Genomic DNA, 18360 nt, shown 5'->3' on the forward strand with positions numbered 1-18360 from the left:
CACCAAGACATATTATAATCGAACTTGCCAAAACCAAAGATAAAGAGAGAATTTTAAGAGCAGCTGGGGATAAATGAAAAGTCAACTACAAAGAAGAGCCGATAAGAATAAGCTCAGACTACTGGGCAAAAATCATGCAGGCAAGAAGGCAATGGGATGACTTATTTAAAAAACTGAAGGAAAAAAACTGCAAGCCAAGAATCATATATCCAGCAAGACTGTCTCTTAAATATGAAGGTGAAATTAGGACATTCCCAGATAAACAAAAGTTTAGGAAATTGGTAAAAACCAAACCAAAACTACCAGAAATACTAAAGGGAGTTCTTTGCTTAGAAAATCAATAATATCAGGTACCGACCCAAGACTAGAACACTGGGATGAGCAATCTGAAGTCAATCCAGACAGGGAAATCACAAAAAACAAAGCAAGATTAAAAACAAACAAACAAACAAAAAAATGCTGAAAACACTGTAACAACGATGTTATTATGTAAAAGAAGACAACATTAAAACAATAGAAAGGGGCTAAGAAACATAGTTATAGATCTTCCACAGGCAGAGGAAGATATGGCGATCAGAAATAAAAGTTAGGTTTAAATTTAGAAAAACAGTGGTAAACAGTATGGTAACCACAAAGGAGACAAACTATCCTACACATCAAAATAAAATACAAGAAAAAAATAGAGACTCAGAAGAAATAAAATCAACAACAAAAATACAAGGAAAGGACAATATATAAAGATAATCTAAATTAACTGGGAAAAAGAAAATGTCAACAACACAAAAAAGACATCAAAATGATAGTACTGAATTCATACCTATCCATAATTATGATGTACGTAAATGGACTAAATGCACCGATAAAGAGACAAAGAATGGCAGAATGAATTGAAAAATATGATTCGTCTATATGCTGCCTATAAGAGACACACCTTAGACTTAGAGACACAAACTAAAACTCAAAAGATGGAAAAAAATACACCAAGAAAACAACAATCAAAAAAAGAGCAGGAGTGGCAACATTAATTTTTGACAAAATAGACTTTAAAGTTAAATCCATCAGAAAGGATAAGGAAGGACACTATAAAACGATTAAAGAGACAATATAAGAAGAAGATACAACCATATTAAATATTTATGCACCCAATGACAGGGCTGCAAGATACATAAAACAAACTATCAGCATTGAAAAGTGAGATAGCTCCACAATAATAGTAGGAGACTTCAACACACCACTTTTGGTGAAGGACAGAACATCCAGAAAGAAGCTAAAGAAAGACAAAGAAGATCTAAATGCCACAATAAACCAACTTGACCTCATAGACATATACAGAACACTCCACCCAACAGCAACCAAGTATACTTTCCTTTCTAGTGCACATGAAACATTATCTAGAATAGACCACATATTAGGTCATAAAGCAAGCCTCAGCAGAATCCAAAACATTGAAATATTACAAAGCATCTTCTCTGACCATAAGGCCATAAAAGTGGAAATCAATAACAGGAAAAAGAAATCAAACACTTGGAAACTGAACAATACCCTTGACAAAAAAGACTGGATTACAGAACACATTAACGATGGAATAAAAAAATTCATAGAATCCAATGAGAATGAAAACATTTCCTATCAGAACCTTTGGGACACAGTGAAAGCAGCGCTCGGAAGCCAATTTATATCAATAAATGCATACATACAAAAAGAATAAAGGGCCAAAATCAAAGAATTATCCCTACAACTTGAACAAATAGAAAGAGAGCAACAAAAGAAACCCTGAGGCACCAGAAGAAAACAAATCATAAAAATTAGAGCAGAACTAAATGAAATAGAAAACAGAAAAACAATCAAAAGAATTAACAAGACCAAGAGCTGGTTCTTTGAAAAGATCAACAAAATTGATAAACCATTGGCCAAACTGACAAAAGAAAAACAGGAAAGGAAGCAAATACCCCGAATAAGAAATGAGATGGGCGATATTACAACACACCCAACTGAAATAAAAAGAACCATCAGATTACTATGAAAAATTGTCCTCTAACAAATTTGAAAACCTAGAAGAAATGGATGAATTCCTAGAAACACATTACCTACCTAAACCAACACAAACAGAGGCAGAACAACTAAATAGGCCCACAACAAAAGAAGCGATTGAAAAGGTAATCAAAAAACTTCCAACAAAAAAAAAAGCCCTGGCCTGGATGGCTTCACTGCAGAGTTGTACCAAACTAGAGCATAGAAATGGACAAAACAGTCTCAAACTCATTCTATGAAGCCACCATATTCCTGATATCAAAACCAGGTAAAGGCACAACTAAAAAAGAAAATTGCAGAACTTTATCCCTCATGAACTTAGATGCAAAAATCCTCAAGAAAATTCTAGCCAATAGAATTCAACAACATATCAAAAAAAATAATTCACTGTGACCAAGTGGGATTCATACCAGCTATGCAGGGATGGTTCAATATTAGAAAAACAATTAATGTAATCCATCATATAAATAAAACAAAAGAAAAGAATCACATGAGTTTATCAATTGATGCAGAAAAGGCATTTGACAAAGTTCAACACCCATTCCTCAACATAATAAAGGGCATTTATACAAAGCCAATAGCCAACATCATCCTAAATGGAGAAAGCCTGAAAGCATTCCCTTTGAGATCAGGAACCAGACAAGGATGCCCTTTATCACCACTCTTACTCAGCATTGTGCTGGAGGTCCTAGCCAGAGCAATTAGGCTAGATAAAGAAATAAAGGGCATCCAGATTGGCAAGGAAGAAGTAAAGTTATCTCTATTTGCAGATGACATGATCTTATACACAGAAAACCCTAAGGAATCCTCCAGAAAACTACTGAAAGTAATAGAAGAGTTCAGCAGAGTGTCAGGATACGAGATAAACATACAAAAATCAGTTGGATTCCTCTACACCAACAAAAAACATCGAAGAGGAAATCACCAAATCAATACCATTTACAGTAGCCCCCAAGAAGATAAAATACTTAGCAATAAATCTTACCAGAGATGTAAAAGACTTATACAAAGAAAACTACAAAACACTTCTGCAAGAAACCAAAAGGGACGTACACAAGTGGAAAAACATACCTTGCTCATGGATAGGAAGACTTAACATTATAAAAATGTCTATTCTACCAAAAGCGATCTATAGATTTCATGCAATTCCGACCCAAATTCCAATGACATTCTTGAATGAGATGTAGAAACAAATCACCAACTTCATGTGGAAGGGAAAGAGGCCCCAGATAAGCAAAGCATTACTGAAAAAGAAGAACAAAGTGGGAGGCTTTACTCTACTTAATTTTAGAACCTATTATACTGCCACAGTAGTCAAAACACCCTGGTACTGGTACAACAACAGATACATAGACCAATGGAACAGAATTGAGAATCCAGACATAAATCCATCCACATACAAGCAGTTGATATGTGACAAAGGCCCCAAAACAGTTAAATGGGGAAAAGACAATCTTTTTAAAATATGGTGCTGGCATAACTGGATATCCATCTGCAAAAAAATGAAACAAGACCCATGCCTCACACCATGCACAAAAATGAACTCAAAATTGATCAAAGACCTAAATATAAAATCTAAAATGATAAAGATCATGGAAGAAAAAACAGGGGCAACGTTAGGAGCCCTAATACACGGCATAAACAGTATACGAAACATTACCAACGATGCAGAAGAAAAACCAGATAACTGGGAGCTCCTAAAAATCAAACACCTATGCTCATCCAAAGGCTTCACCAAAAGTAAAAAGATTACCTACAGACTAGGAAAAAGTTTTTAGCTATGACATTTCCCATCAGTGCCTGATTCTCTAAAATCTACATGATACTGCAAAAACTCAACTACAAAAAGACAACCCAATTAAAAAATGGGCAAAAGATATGAATAGACACTTCACTAAAGAAGACATTCAGGTAGCTAACAGATACATAAGGAAATGCTCATGATCATTAGCCATTAGAGAAATGCAAATCAAAACCACAATGAGATTTCATCTCACTCCAACAAAGTTGACATTAATCGAAAAGACACAAAACAATAAATGTTGGAAAGGCTGTGGAGAGCTTGGAACCCTTATACACTGCTGGTGGGAACGTAAAATGGTACAACCACTTTGGAAATCGATTTGGCGCTTCCTTCAAAAGCCAGAAATAGAACTACCATAAGATCCAGCAATCCCACTCCTTGGAATATATCCTAGAGAAATAAGAGCCTTTACATGAACAGATATATGCTCACCCATGTTCACTGCATCACTGTTTAAAATAGCAAAAAGATGGAAGCAACCAAGGTGTCTATCATTGGATGAATGGATAAATATGGTATAGTCACAAGATGGAATACTACACATCAATAAAGAACAGTAATGAATCTGTGAAACATTTCATAACTTGGAGGAATCTGGAAGGCATTATGCTGAGTGAAATTAGTCAGCTGCAAAAGGGGAAATATTGTATAAAACCACTTTTATAAGAACTCAAGAAATAGTTTAAACAGAGAAGAAAATATTCTTTGATGGTTAAAAGAGGAGGGAGGGAGGGTGGGAGAGCAGTATTCATTGATTAGATAGTGGATAAGAACTAATTTAGGTGATGGGAAAGACAACACACAATACAGGGGAGGTCACCACAAGTGGACTAAACCAAAAGCAAAGAAGTTTCCTGAATAAACTGAATACTTCGAAGGCCAGTGTAGCAGGGGTGGGGGTTTGGGGACCATAGTTTCAGGGGACATCTAGGTCAACTGGCATAATAAAATCTACTAAGAAAACATTCTGCATCCCACTTTGAAGAGTGGCGTCTGGGGTCTGAAACGCTAGCAAGCAGCCATCTCAGATGCATCAATCGGTCTCAACTCACCTGGATCAAAGGAAAATGAAGAACACCAAGGACACAAGGTAATTAGGAGCTCCAGAGACAGAAAGGGTCACATAAACCAGAGGCTACATCATCCTGAGACCAGAAGAGCTAGCTGGTGCCCAGCTACAACTGATGACTGCCCTGACAGGGATATACAACAAAGAACCCCTGAGGGAGCAGGACAGCAGTGGGATGCAGACCCCAAATTCTCGTAAAAAGAGCAGAGTTAATGGTCTGACTGAGGCTAGAAGGACCCCGGTGGTCATAGCCCCCAGACCTTCTGTTGGCCCAGGACAGGAACTATTCCCAAAGCTAACTCTTCAGACTTGGACTGGACAATGGGCTGGAGAGGGATGCTGGTGAGGAGTGAGCTTTTTGGATCAGGTGGACACTTGAGACTATGTTGGCATCTCCTCCCTGGAGGGGAGATGAGAGGGTAGAGGGGGTTAGACTCTGGCTAAATGGACACGAAAAGAGAAAGTGGAGGGAGGGAGCGGGATGTCTCATTAGGAGGAGAGCAATTGGGAGCATGTAGCAATTGGGAGTATGGCAGCAGGGTGTAGATAGGTTTTTGTGTGAGAGACTAACTTGACTTGTAAAGTTTCACTTAAGGCACAATAAAAATTAAAAAAAAAAAAAAGATACTAAATTCCTTGCGTTGAAGTCTTCAAATACATAGCAATGGCAGATAAACTTCGTATTTTATATATTCTAAAAATGTAAGAGTAACCACTGAAAGAAAAAAACCTGCAAGCTACTGTTTCCAAGCCAGCAGAGAATTTTAAAAAAGAAAAAAAGGACAAAAGACTAGCTAGACAACACAGGGCAAGAAATAAGAAAACATAATACATGGCATTCAAAAAACCACGTTCGGCCCCCTCTGCCACATGTACACACATGAAGATGGCAGAAATAAGTTCAGTCATACAGCAATCACAACAAATAAGAACAGGTTAAATGCATTTATTAAAAAGAAAAATACCAAGAACCATGTCTCCTATTTTCAGTGCTCTGATTTCTGCTGAAAATATTAGCATATTTGGGGGACATGATACTAAAAAGCAGCTGACAGTTCAAATAGACAGTGCTTCAAATGCTTATTGCTTTTGTGAATTGGGAAAATTACAAATTATTTTCAAGCTGAAGTTCAATGAGAATGAAACAAATAATTTAAGACTACAAGGAGAGAGGCAGAAACATTGGGACTATGAACAAAAGTAATTTTCTATGAAAAGCTGCATTCAGCTCTAAAGAGACGAGAAAAGGTGCCAGCTCCTGAAAGTTAGTTAATTCTTTACTCCAATATAGTCTGTGTTCTGTTATCATACCTTCAGATAATACACTAGTCACCCCCATGTAATCTATGCTATCAAACTGTCTTAAAATATTGAAAGCTAATTGCAGAAGCCAACTGCATGAAGCCGCTGGATGAAATTATAGAAATACTTTCCCTGCTGCCTCAACACAATCATTCCTCTGCAACCATCATTCCTAACTTCTAACCCAGAAAAAAGCAGTGTGCTGAACTCTAACGGGAGTGCAAATTGGATGCTAGCCTTTCTTCTTCAGGCTAACTAAAGCCACAAGCTCTCAGAGCTTTGTGAATCATTCAACCACTAAAACTTGGAATCAGTGAATTTCAGAGCTAGAGGAATGAGAAAATTTGGCTCTAGAAGGGTAAGTGATTGGTGCTCAGTTATACTTGTTGCAGAAATCATAACAGTTAAGATGAGAACCCATCTCCCACCCATTTTCCCACGACATCACACATGTACAATGCGTCATTCTCTGCAAGAGTGAGGACTGAAACGACAAAAAAATTTCACTCTTGTTCCTCACAATTCTTTTGGCCTAGTCCCCCAAAACCTTTTCTGTCCTAAAGTTTTTCACTCGCTGACGTGATTAGTCATTACTAGGAGGGCTCACGAAAGGTCCTCAATTGGAGCTTAGAACAGTTTCACCTTCTGATCTATCATTCCCTTGAAGGCTGGCGTCCTTCACAGGCTGTTGCTTCCCTTTTAACCAAGAAAAACTCCTGCAAAAACACAGCACCTTTTTCTGTGGGAGAAGAGGGTTCAATCGTTCCAATTTTGAAACTACTGTTTCTAAAAACATACGTATATCTTTAACCCCCTTTTCAAGGAAGCATGATGAAAGACCAAGAAACCACTCAACACAGCCACGTTCAGTGTGTGGGAAAAGGTAGCCACAAGGAAGAGAAAAAGTTCCCATTTTAGAAAACTTTCTTGATAAGAAAGTTCTCAATTTTTTTAATCAATATTTTATCAATAAGATTAATACAAACACAAAACCACTGGAAAGTTCCTAAGCCAGAAATGTTTCAATATACAGCTGAATCCAGAGTTGAAAACCAAGAGTGACGCCGAAGGTATAAGAAGACTGAGGGAGAGAAGAAAAGAGGGAAGCAGGGAAACCAAGGAATGTTCAGAGAACAACATTCCAAGCTTCTTCCTCTTCTTTTTTCAGACATCCACTTCTTAACACACTGCCCACCTGACAGTGTTCTCCCTTTGCCTGCATCTGCATGAAGGACTGACTTGGATCTCACCGGCAGGAAGAGCTGAGGACCAGGAGGCACTCTAACCCTATCATTCCTAACCCTTCCTTATTGGGGAAGTCTTGCAGAATAGACTCCATTCTTTTGGAGAGCACAAAGAATACCACATAAGCTGGCTTTTTCTATGCATTTCTTCAGTTAAACACTTTCAAGGTGTTCCAAAAAAATAAGGACCCAGTCCTTTTAAGGAATAAAGTTATATTATGCAGTTTGGGTGACTAAATTAGGCACACCTGGGAACAGACAAGATGACTCTGTGCTTCTACTTTAAAAGGCACTTTAACAACACTTACATATATAATTTAACTCAATTCCTTCACTGTACAGATAAACCGGGGCCCACAGAGGGTACCTGGCTAAACTAAGGTCACAAGTCCAGATGGTGACAGATGTAAGACTAGCTCTTAAATCTCCTCCATCAGGGTGAGCAACGATTTGACCTGGGGCGAGAGGACTATGCACCCCTGAGGGAAGGAGGAAGCCCAGAGACCGGGAGATGCTGGGTCTTCAGGTCTAACGGCAGAAAGACGAGTTACAGGGGTTACAGAAAGATGAGTTACACAGCTTCTGAGTATAAAAGGGAAAGAGTATGATAAAAGAAAAAGAAGTATGAAAGAAAAAATATGAGCTTCATGATAATGATTTGGTTCAGTTCAATAAACAGTCAAGGACTATGGAAAGTACAAGTTAATAAGGAAAAGTGAAGAATAAAGGAAAATAAGTCATTTGAGCTAGTGACTAGGTACTGTCATAACTAAAGGCTTTTTTCCTTTCATTTTTCACTTTAAAGGAGTACATTCTCTTATCACATAAGTGTTTCTCACAGTTTGATTTTTGAAAACTTATACCAGAAACACTTTGAATGCTCATTATAATCCAGATTCCTGGGCTCTACTCCATAGTGATTGAATTAGGATTTCTCAGGCTCTCGCTCAGGAATGTGAATTTTAAACAAGCTTCCCATGAAAACTGACATTAAGGAACCAGTACCATCTGTTATCTTGTATCCAGAGAATTAAATGAATCCTTACGTGTCCGCCGTCCTCCCGCCCCATTTCAGAGTAATGGATATTGAGGAAAAGTGGCAGGAAATGACCCCAAATCACAAAGGCTGCTAGGAGCCTGCCAGGCCTTGACACCAGGCCTTCTCTTCCCGCCATGCCATAAAGGACAGACGGACTGAGTTGGGCTATTTAAAAATGCTACATTTTTAGCCTGAATGTGAAAATAATGTGCATTGTTTTGCTAATGAAAAACACACCAAAATGATTTCTTTAAAACCAGAAAAAAAGTTAACGTATTGAAAGCAAATGAAGCAAAACAAAACAAGGAACATAATTATTGACTTACTGAGCTATGTCTCATTCCTGCTTCTTTCAATAAGGCCAAGGCCAGAGCACCCCAGTCCAATCAGGCCACCCCTACTAAATGGCAGCTCCTCAGAGTGAAGGCCCAGTACCATGGAAGCCTGAACACCGTCTAGCTTGGCCTGCAACCTTCACTCCTTGGTATGCACAGAAATGTCTGAGGCAGGCATAGCAGGGGAGAAGCAGTGCATGTGCTGGGGAGTCTGATCAGAGCTAGCAGCCTGTGGAAAGATGCAATGGCGCAGCACCATGGGCTGGTTAAACATCCGGTTAATCTCTAAGCTTTCTACAGCCCATCCTCCACATTTTCTCTAGAGTATAACAAACCAATGGGGGCAAGATGAAAGGAGGCAAAGGATGGAAGAATTCAGAGTAGAAAATTCTATTAAACTAAGGATACCCACTAATTTCCCCAAGCCACAGAACGCCCTGTAGGGCAAAAGGAATGAAGAAAGCAACATCTTTTCCACACTCAAATTGCTGAGTCAATTCGCAGAAATCCATTTTGAGGAGAGAGAGTGGAAAGAGCCAGAGCAGTAATCACTACCTTTGAGATAGGATTCCCTAAATGTAATGAGTAGCACTCAACTCCTGATTATCTCTGCCAGAGGACAAAGGTATTAGCAGGAAAGGAAGAATGTTGACGCTTCTGGAGACGTGAGGGTGCCAACGCTATTCCCGTTTCAGTTCTCTGGGATGCACACATGGATTATCACAAGAGCTGAGCTGAAATTCTAGCAGAGTCCCTGCCCAACTCAGTGCAGGTCTACTATCTGGCTCCTAATAACATCTGCAGCAGCCCTTGGATACCTGGAATGGCTCACTAGCCTCCCTTCCCCACCCACTCTCACCTAATAACAGAACCCTTTTACACAAGGTCTCCAAGGCCCTTAGTCTTCTGGGAAGACCGTCTGCCTTCAGGCCAAAAGATGAAACAGAAGAAAAAGCAGAATACTGCTGGTAACTGAGGCTCAGCATCTCCAATGCTGCCAATTTTAAAATACGTGTGTGTGTAAGCTACATAAAAGAGAGTACTTATTCTAAAAATGTCAATACTAGTTACTTTAAATTTCTTCTTCACACTTTTCTGTATTTTCCCATTTTTTTAATCATAAAAGTAATCACTATATTTTTATAAAAAAAATAGGTGGGGGAAAATGTTACTTTAAAATGTAATAGTGGCTACAATTTATCCAAAGATGAACATGGCATATAATAGATAGGTAAGGCCATTTATGTGGTGAAATGTCCAAAAGTAGATAGAAAAAAATGGCATAGACATAGAAACTTCACTGTCTCATCTCCAGAAACCCCTTGCTGCTTCCTATCTGTAAAATTCTCAAGCCTCTATCTACCTATTTCTTGCAGCCCCTACAGAAAGATGTGTGTAGAGGGGGGAAAAAAAAGCCTTAAGTTTAAAATCCACAACTTCAACCTTATACATCATCAAAGTATTTTACCCGAGGGGCAAACATCAAAATAGTGAAAACAAATTTTCATGTGTTATTTTGTTTGTTCTTCTTTCCTTTTGATACAGTGAAAAAGTAGAAGGATAGGAAAAGAAAATGGCTTGGATAATTTGTATAGTTGTATGACCTTGGGCAAGTTATTTTGCCTCTCTGGCTCAACTTTTGCATCTGCGAAATGGGAATAATAATTTCTCTGAATGTTGTGAGGATGAAATGCGCTAAGTAGCACATTCATTGAGAACAGTACCTGGGATATAGGAGGCATTCAATAAATGTCAGCTATTAAAAAAAAAAAAAATTTTTTTTTTAATTATTTTTTGTACCATTATTATCTACCCCCCCCCCACCTTTTTTATAACACCTATGTACATCCCAAAGTGCCTGTGTTCCATGAATATAGAAATGATGGCATAGAAAAAATCCCCTTTCTAGCTGAAGAGAAGTTGACACCCTGTACAGCACAATCCGTAAGTTAGGAGAGAAAGAGAAATCAGGGTTTGGTTTCAGCCTCCAATGTCAATTTAATCCTCCTGGGCCTGTTCCCTTATCTGTAAAAATAAGGTCATTAACTAGTTAGTTCTTCCAGCTATAATAGTCTAAGTTTCTAAGAAAAATGCATGGTAACATTAAAACCAGCAGCCCATGCTAATCTTGGTCCAACCTGTTGGTCCTTAAGATTCTATCTTCCAGACACCTTGCTCAGATTTAAACTTGAAATTACAGGACTGCAGGTCAGGAGCTTGTTGCTGCCCAGCAGGATGAATATGGAAAAGGACTTCTGCCATCTCACCCCAGAGTTCTGAAGCATTCAGGCGTGGAATCCAACCGGCAGCACTAATGGCAGCAGCAGGCTGCAACCTGCCCCGTTCCAGAAGACTTGTCTGTGCATCCAAACCCCTCTGCCTCAGCGTCTGCACAGTGTGGACATCATCCCTGTTTCCCCTGCTGTGGGCTCCAGTGCTTAGAAAGAGTTCAGTTCTGTATACTGGTCACTCTGCTTGTCTGAATCTTGCCAGCTCTTTCCAAGGGCTGAACTTTTCTTAGCGTCTTTCTCATCTGTACAAAGTCCCAGGCTGCAATTTCGATGTGGGTACCCATTTGCGCTCAGCCTTATTAACCTATCTCAAATCTGGATCTCACCTGTGGAGTTCAGCCCCACCTCAGCAGGAAAGGCCTGCTCCTGCTGCCCCCCAAGTGTGTGCTGACCATGCCTCTGCATGCCCCCAGGTTGGCATTTTGAACTTCTAGAATGTTACACGGCCATTGTCAATCTGCTTTTTATTTGTCCATCTGCCCATTAGTCCATCATCTATCCATCCAAAATTTATCAAATACTTCCTACATCCAGGTGCTGTTCCAAGTTCCGTTGCTGTAATATCGAACAAAAACAGACATTCTATTCTAATTCAACATACATTTTAGTAGAGGGAAAAGACATAAATAAATGAACGTGATCACTTCAAATAGTGGTAAGTGCTATGAAGAAAATAATACAAGGTGAGGTTATAGAATAGTTGCAGTGGGGAAGGGGGGCTCTGTGAAGGTGGTCAGGTGAAGCCTCTCAGGGGAGAGGAACACCTGAGCTGAGAACTGAAACTTGAAAGACAAGAAGTAGCCAGTCAGGCAAAGACCTGGTCCAAAGTAGCAGAGAGAAGCACCAGTGCACAGACCCTACAGCAAGAGCCAGCTTGTTGTGATAAGGAATGGAAAGAAGGCCAGTGTGGCTGGAGCAGAGTAAGTGAAATCAAGAGGGTGGGAGATGAGGTCTGAGAGGCGGGTAGAGCCAGATGTTGCCAGGCCTTGTAGGCCAGGGTAAGGAGCCTGGATTTTATTCTCATTGCAATAAAAACCCACTAAAGGATCTTAAGCAGGGAGCAAAATGGTAGCCTCTTCTTGAGGCTACAACAATAGAAATAGAATGTTGACTGTTAACACTTCAGTGATTCTCAACCAAGTCCTACATTCTGCTTGCTTATAGTCAACACCGAAGATATAAAGATACTATAACAGAGTAGAAGTTTGATATATATATATACATATATATATAAACAAATACCAAAATATAACCTCATATGGCCTGAGAGAAATGTTATACTGTAAGAAGATACAATTTCATATATGTTAATAGCTCTAATTAATAAGAGCAGTAATAATGGCTCAAGCAGGGGTGCTATTTAAATCTTCAGAAACCTCAAGTAATCAGTTTTACAGAAAAGGAAGCATTGTTCACAGTGACTTGGCCTAGAAAGTAAGAGAACTGGAAATGTAAAGATGGTATCTTTAACAACTGTCATTCTGTTTTATAGCTCTTGCCAATATAGAGCCTAAAAAAGTACATTAAACTGAGTTTCCAATTTAAAAAATAATTCCCAAATATGTGCAAAATTAGCAGCTCCGTTCCTTGCCATTGTAATAAATGATTAAGCAGGTATTAAAAAGCTGAAAAAGCAAAGCATCTCTTTCTAATCCTGACAGACACTGCCCTCACTTTCACTGATCCTTTATCTTGGAGGGAAGACCTGCCATAGGAATCCGACTCCTGGCATATTCCTGATAAGAATACATTTTTCCAAAGGTACAGCAGAGGCACAATCTCTTTGCCTGACATTATTCACAAGCTTCTGCCAAGTCTTTCTGCACCTTTGAAACTGGGAAAGAGTATGCGCTCCTTGTAATTATATTCAGCAAATGGACTGAAACTAGAGGAAGTACAATCACCAGTGGAGAGGGACAGTTCAGTAATTAACATCCAGACAGCCGGACCCTAAGAGCTTCTCTAATTAAAGGTGCTAAGAGAGAACACTACCACCACCAGTAACAGGCAAGGGTTTTAATTTTAAGCACGTGTTTACATGAGACTGAGTTGAGATCTTTAAAGGGGGCAAGACCTCCTCTTACAGAGAATACAGATGAGGCCTCCTCTCAAGTCCCCCACATTCTGTTTAGATTACTGTTTTATCTTTAATTCCTTTAAGATTTGTGTTGAGGCTTGTATGTAATAAAATTATTCTCAATTTAATTCACACATGCATGATTGCTTTATCTCCCTCAATAGGCTGTAAAATGTTTGAAGTCAGAGTCTTTTCTCCTCTTGTCCTCCCCTCATCCATGGTATAAAAAATCAAACTCATATAAGAAGGAATGCAATAAAAAATAATTGTCTTCCAACCTCATTCCCCAAAGATAATAACTGTTAAGTTTCTTGTGTCTTCCCCCATAAAAGTTTGTGGTTATGTACAAACTTTTATGTTATTCAGTATTTAATCCAATGAGCAAAATTTAGAAGAAACATGGATTTATACAAAGAACTGTACATCTTTTCTGGTTCAAGGAAGTAAGAAATAAATATAAATTATTGCAAAATAGCAGGTATGTGTGGACATTCCAAGGTAGATATAAGCTGCTTCTACCTACCACATATAATCCCTCCATCTATCAGCACTGTAGCAAGTAGTACAGTTGGGGGGCAGATGGAGTCACCCTGGCATAGGCCTGGTGCCATTCAGCTCTGTCTCTAACCTGCTAGGTGTTCCCAGATCAACTCATTCCATCTGTCCAGATCTGTTTCCTCTCTCAAAAAACAAGGAGGTGTTCTCTAAGGTCCCTTTAAGAGTCCAGAATTGAAGTTGATAACTGAGTAACAGCAAATTTAAACAGGTATGTCAAGACCCAAATCTGAACTTTTATCAGCATCTAGGACTAAGAAACAGAAGGAAAATGACAAAGACAATCAAAGCCACAGATTATCAGACTATGGATACAAATTAGATCTCAGCATTTATTTTCTACCAATTTTCTGAAATATAATTCATAAGAAAATCCACATCTTGTTTCTTAGACCACATAATGGAGGTGCACCAAGCAATATACACTGATTCTGAAGTTATCTTAGAATAGCGATGTATTCAGAAGCAGAACCAACCCCACGTTTACCTATTTCCTCGGCAACACATGTGGCGTGGCCTTTCCACTAACATTAGAGAGCTTGTGAACATTTTTCCATTGTCTAGTGTCACAAATATGTCCAATTACATTCAGTCGCTGGGGGGTCACAAATGAGGGGACTAGCTAACATCTTTATTATCACACGCCACCTCAGCTGACTACCAGGGAGGGGTTCTTCCTGCTAGCCATCCTGCTGGTCAGTCCACTTTTGTGGTGCTGAGTTCTATTCTGACCATTTGCTTTATCAGGGGCACAGATAAATACCCAGGGGAATAGGGAAGTGATGAGGGAGGAAGGGAAGTACTAGAGAGAAAGGGAAATGGTGCTGGGAACAGCCCTGTTAATTATTCATTTGGTCATTTGGCCTCAAGCTAACAGTAGCAAAGCCACTGATACTGTCTGAAAATCCTTGTTCTAGGTGATCTACTTTTAGGGCAGAGCTGGGAGAAAGGAAGTAGCATCCACAAATGTCTTCACCAGGTGTTCTTGCGTTTTCTCTCAGATGCAGGAAAGAGGTTTGCAGAACAAATCCTAGAGTCACACAGATCTGGGTTCAGCCATTACCAGACAATTATCTAATCAATTTTGGGCCTCAGTTTGTTCATTTCTTAAAAAAGAGAGATAGGCAAGGCAATGCATGCATTATGCTTATTATTATTACCACCTGAAACTGTGGGTTTTCACAAGCTATCTCCTTTGGAAGATGGGATCCTTGAAAAGCAATTACAACAAGTAAAACCAAAAAACCTCACTCTGGTAAAGGAGCAAGTCCTTACCTGAAAGGAATTCATACAGCGAAGGGATGGAGGCAGCACGGCATTATTCCCCGATAATATCAACAGCAGCTCCAAGCAGGTAGCGGCAGGCAGGGTTAGGCAGTGGACGCTGATATCACTTTCCCACGAACTGACAAGCCTGAAACACAATGAAATGTTAACTTTCATAATTATATCTGAGTCATAGTTATTTCAAGATCTGATACAGAAGAAGAAAACTTTCAGTTGTGGGAGGAAAAAACAACGTACAAAAAAAAAAGTAGACAGACCTGGTTATGTTAAAAATTCAGACAGTGAATGTCCAAGACATTTTTATAGTGGTGTTGGTATTAAGCAATTTTTTTTCAGGTCATCACTTCATACTGAATGTAGAAGAGTTGTAAGAAATGCAGTCTTATTTGTGTGGGACCTGTGTCCTGGTGGCGTAGTGGTTAAGTACTACAGCTACTAACCAAAGGGTCAGCACTTTGAATCCGCCAGGCACTCCTTGGAAACTCTATGGGGCAGTTCTACTCTGTCCTATAGGGTCGCTATGAGTCGGAATCGACTCGACGGCACTGGGTTTTTGGGTTTGTGTGTGTGAAGGTGGAAGGGGCGCTAATATCTCCCTATGTGCTATGCAGTGCTCTACATGTAACATCCTGTTCAACCCTTAGTGACCTATGAAAAGGACCTACTGTTATCCCCATTCTACCATGTGGAAATTGTTTCTGAGCTGGATATGCCTCATGGAACACCCAGTTCAGTGATTTTCAAACTTTCTAAAGGTGTCAGAATCCTTTTGTCAAACAGAATCTTATAAAAGTCCCAATTTATAATACAAATAAAAGCAAAGCTGCTTTGTTGGAAAGGGAAGCGTTGGCAGGAGACCTCGCTTCATCTCCCAGAGTGGCCCTTGAAGCATCTCTGCTCCATCCTGTGGAACTTATGTTAAAATCCTTTCATTCAAAAGATCAGAACACTGCAGACTACAAAAGTAAAGGGACTTGTCTAAGATGAGACAGATGTTTAGAAAATGATAAAGCTGGGTCTAGAAACCTGGCTTTCTGATTCTCCATCTAGTGTTTACAGCAAAAAGAAAAATGAGGAAATAATTATGAAAAAAAAAAAAAGAAGAATATCATTTGTCTTATGCTATCAACTGTTCTATTTACTAAAGTATTTCCCGCCTGTTCCCCTGCCAAAGTCTCTTATCACTGTTCTAATTTTTAAAGAAAAATATACATTTTTCGCTATTTCTTTAAATTTCTCCTTGCAAAGCTACCTTTAACCACATCAGTAGCAAATACTGGAAGCTTAGAAAGCACCAGCAGTTAAAGGCATAACGGACTTTAACACTTTATCTGACCAAACCAAAATCAAACCAGTTGCTGTCAATTTTGACTCATGGTGACCCCATGTGTAGAACTATGCTCCATAAAGTTTTTAAGGCTGTGACCTTTCAGAAGAAGATAACCAGGCCTTTCTTCTGAAGCACCTCTGGGTGGGTTTGAAGCATCAACCTTTCAAGTTAGTGGTCTAGTGCTTAACATTTGTACCACCCAGGGGCTCCCTTAGTATGACAAGTCATGGCAAATGTTTTAGTGGTATCATCAGTCAGGTTACTTATTATGCTGATACATTTCAGATGTATGATAGGGTAATTCTTTAAGGCATTTGCTCACTTTTCTAAAACCGGTCAAATTCGGCAAAGGCACACTTGAGTGCCTTTTCTGTGTTTTAAAAATTATTATTTTATTTTGATTGGCTGTGCTATTCTTTCTGCTTTTACTAATTATAAAACAACACCAACATGCCTCTGGAATAGAAATAAAAATCTTACTGTCTATGGCAAAAGTCAAATTTAGTACCAGTGCAAGGGCTGAAGCTCATTTCTTTTCTTCCTTATGCCCACCACAAAGCACACTGTTACATTCCACTCTCTGAACTGCATTACGTTACATTCTCTGTGACTTGCACATAACAGTTCTTTGGGCCTAGAGGGCTGTTATCCTTCCTGCAAGACCCATTTAAGCATCATTTGCCTTGGAGACATCCTCCTATTTCTCTTATAAGAACTACTTGCCTAATACTGAACTTTATCTATTACATTTGCCACATTTATTTGGGGCGTGTCTACAATTCTGGCTCATTCTCGATCAGACATCTGGATCAGCTCACGGATTCGTCTGCATAACTAACTCTGCAGTCTAATTTGGAAATGATGATCAGAAAGCTGTCTCTGTGTTACTTGTCTTCAGACATGCCCAGGTATTAACCTTTTACTGGTTAATAGAAATACTACTGTTTTTCATTTACATTTGTATGTTCAATAAATAATTTAAGTTTTCAGAATTTATATCGCCACCCTCACCATCCACAATAAGGTTTGCTAAAGCTACATACTTTCATTCAGAATTTTTGTCTTTATGTGCCCTGAAGAGGTTTTACTTTTTATGACTTGGATCTCTTGGGAGTTCATCTGTGAGTCCCTAAACCCTAAGCCAGGCCTGTCACACTATACAGACCTTCAAAAAGGGTTTCTCCAGATGACGTAGACAATGCAACCTGAAATGGGGCCCACGCTGCTCCTAATTAAGGATCCTACCAGTGTAGAAATCAACTTTGATGCAGTGTCACTTTTTAAGTGTTTTCTAGTCCTCTTTTAGCAGTAATATCTTAGAATGAGAAAGGGAATGTAGTAAATTATACAAATAAATATTTTTAAAATAGTTATCTTGGTTTATTATGGTCATAATTTGCTCCCCATAATGCTTCAATTGTATAAGTCTAGGTCTTCTGTTTCTCCTATCCTTTATCCTGGGCCTAACAAATCCAGGCATTGGGCCAAGCACTTTTTTTTATATTCATTGTACCACTACAGCAGCCCTGAATGGCAGGCATTGTCCATCCCATTTTAAAGATGAGGCCCCCTAAGATTAGAGAGATTAAGTGACCATCCAACGTTACACAGCTAGTAAGTGGTGGCACCAGGATTCACTCTCAGGCCAGCCTGGTTCCAAAGCCTGTGCTCTCCCTACCACACCACGCTGATCACTGAAGATTCTGTACGTATTATTATCCTCGCCAAGCAAATTGTTAAGTGGGACCTTAAAACTAATCCTTCTTAATGCTAATGCTAACTTAATGCTTATGCTTATTTCTCATGTGTGTTAACTCTTTTGTTTATAAAATATACACTTATTTTCAACTTTCTGTAAGAAGTTCATCTTAAGCTGTTACTTTACGGTATATATTCTAAAATTTCAATAAAAAAGGCAGTAACATGGACATGGGAAAATATTCACAACATATTAAGTGAAAATAGCTATATGGTAAAGAAAGAGATTAGGAGGAAA

General features: G+C 39.0%; 1 protein-coding gene across 7 annotated transcripts in view; it reads right to left on the reverse strand.

The window, feature by feature from the left end:
• The window catches only part of UBE3D (ubiquitin protein ligase E3D), a 160228-nt gene that overhangs the window by 56216 nt on the left and 85652 nt on the right, over nt 1-18360 (reverse strand). For 5 of the 7 annotated variants that reach the window (XM_064288489.1, XM_064288479.1, XM_064288480.1 and 2 more), the window contains one exon: nt 15023-15161. In XM_064288489.1, coding sequence (XP_064144559.1) covers nt 15023-15161 — 139 coding nt within the window. Of the gene's footprint in view, nt 1-9975; nt 11671-15022; nt 15162-18360 lie in introns of those variants that run through there. The other 2 variants (XM_064288494.1, XM_023544173.2) reach the window with 2 other exon arrangements.

The sequence above is a fragment of the Loxodonta africana genome, chromosome 1 (assembly GCF_030014295.1).
Source record: "Loxodonta africana isolate mLoxAfr1 chromosome 1, mLoxAfr1.hap2, whole genome shotgun sequence".
NCBI classification, from domain to species: Eukaryota; Metazoa; Chordata; class Mammalia; order Proboscidea; family Elephantidae; genus Loxodonta; species Loxodonta africana.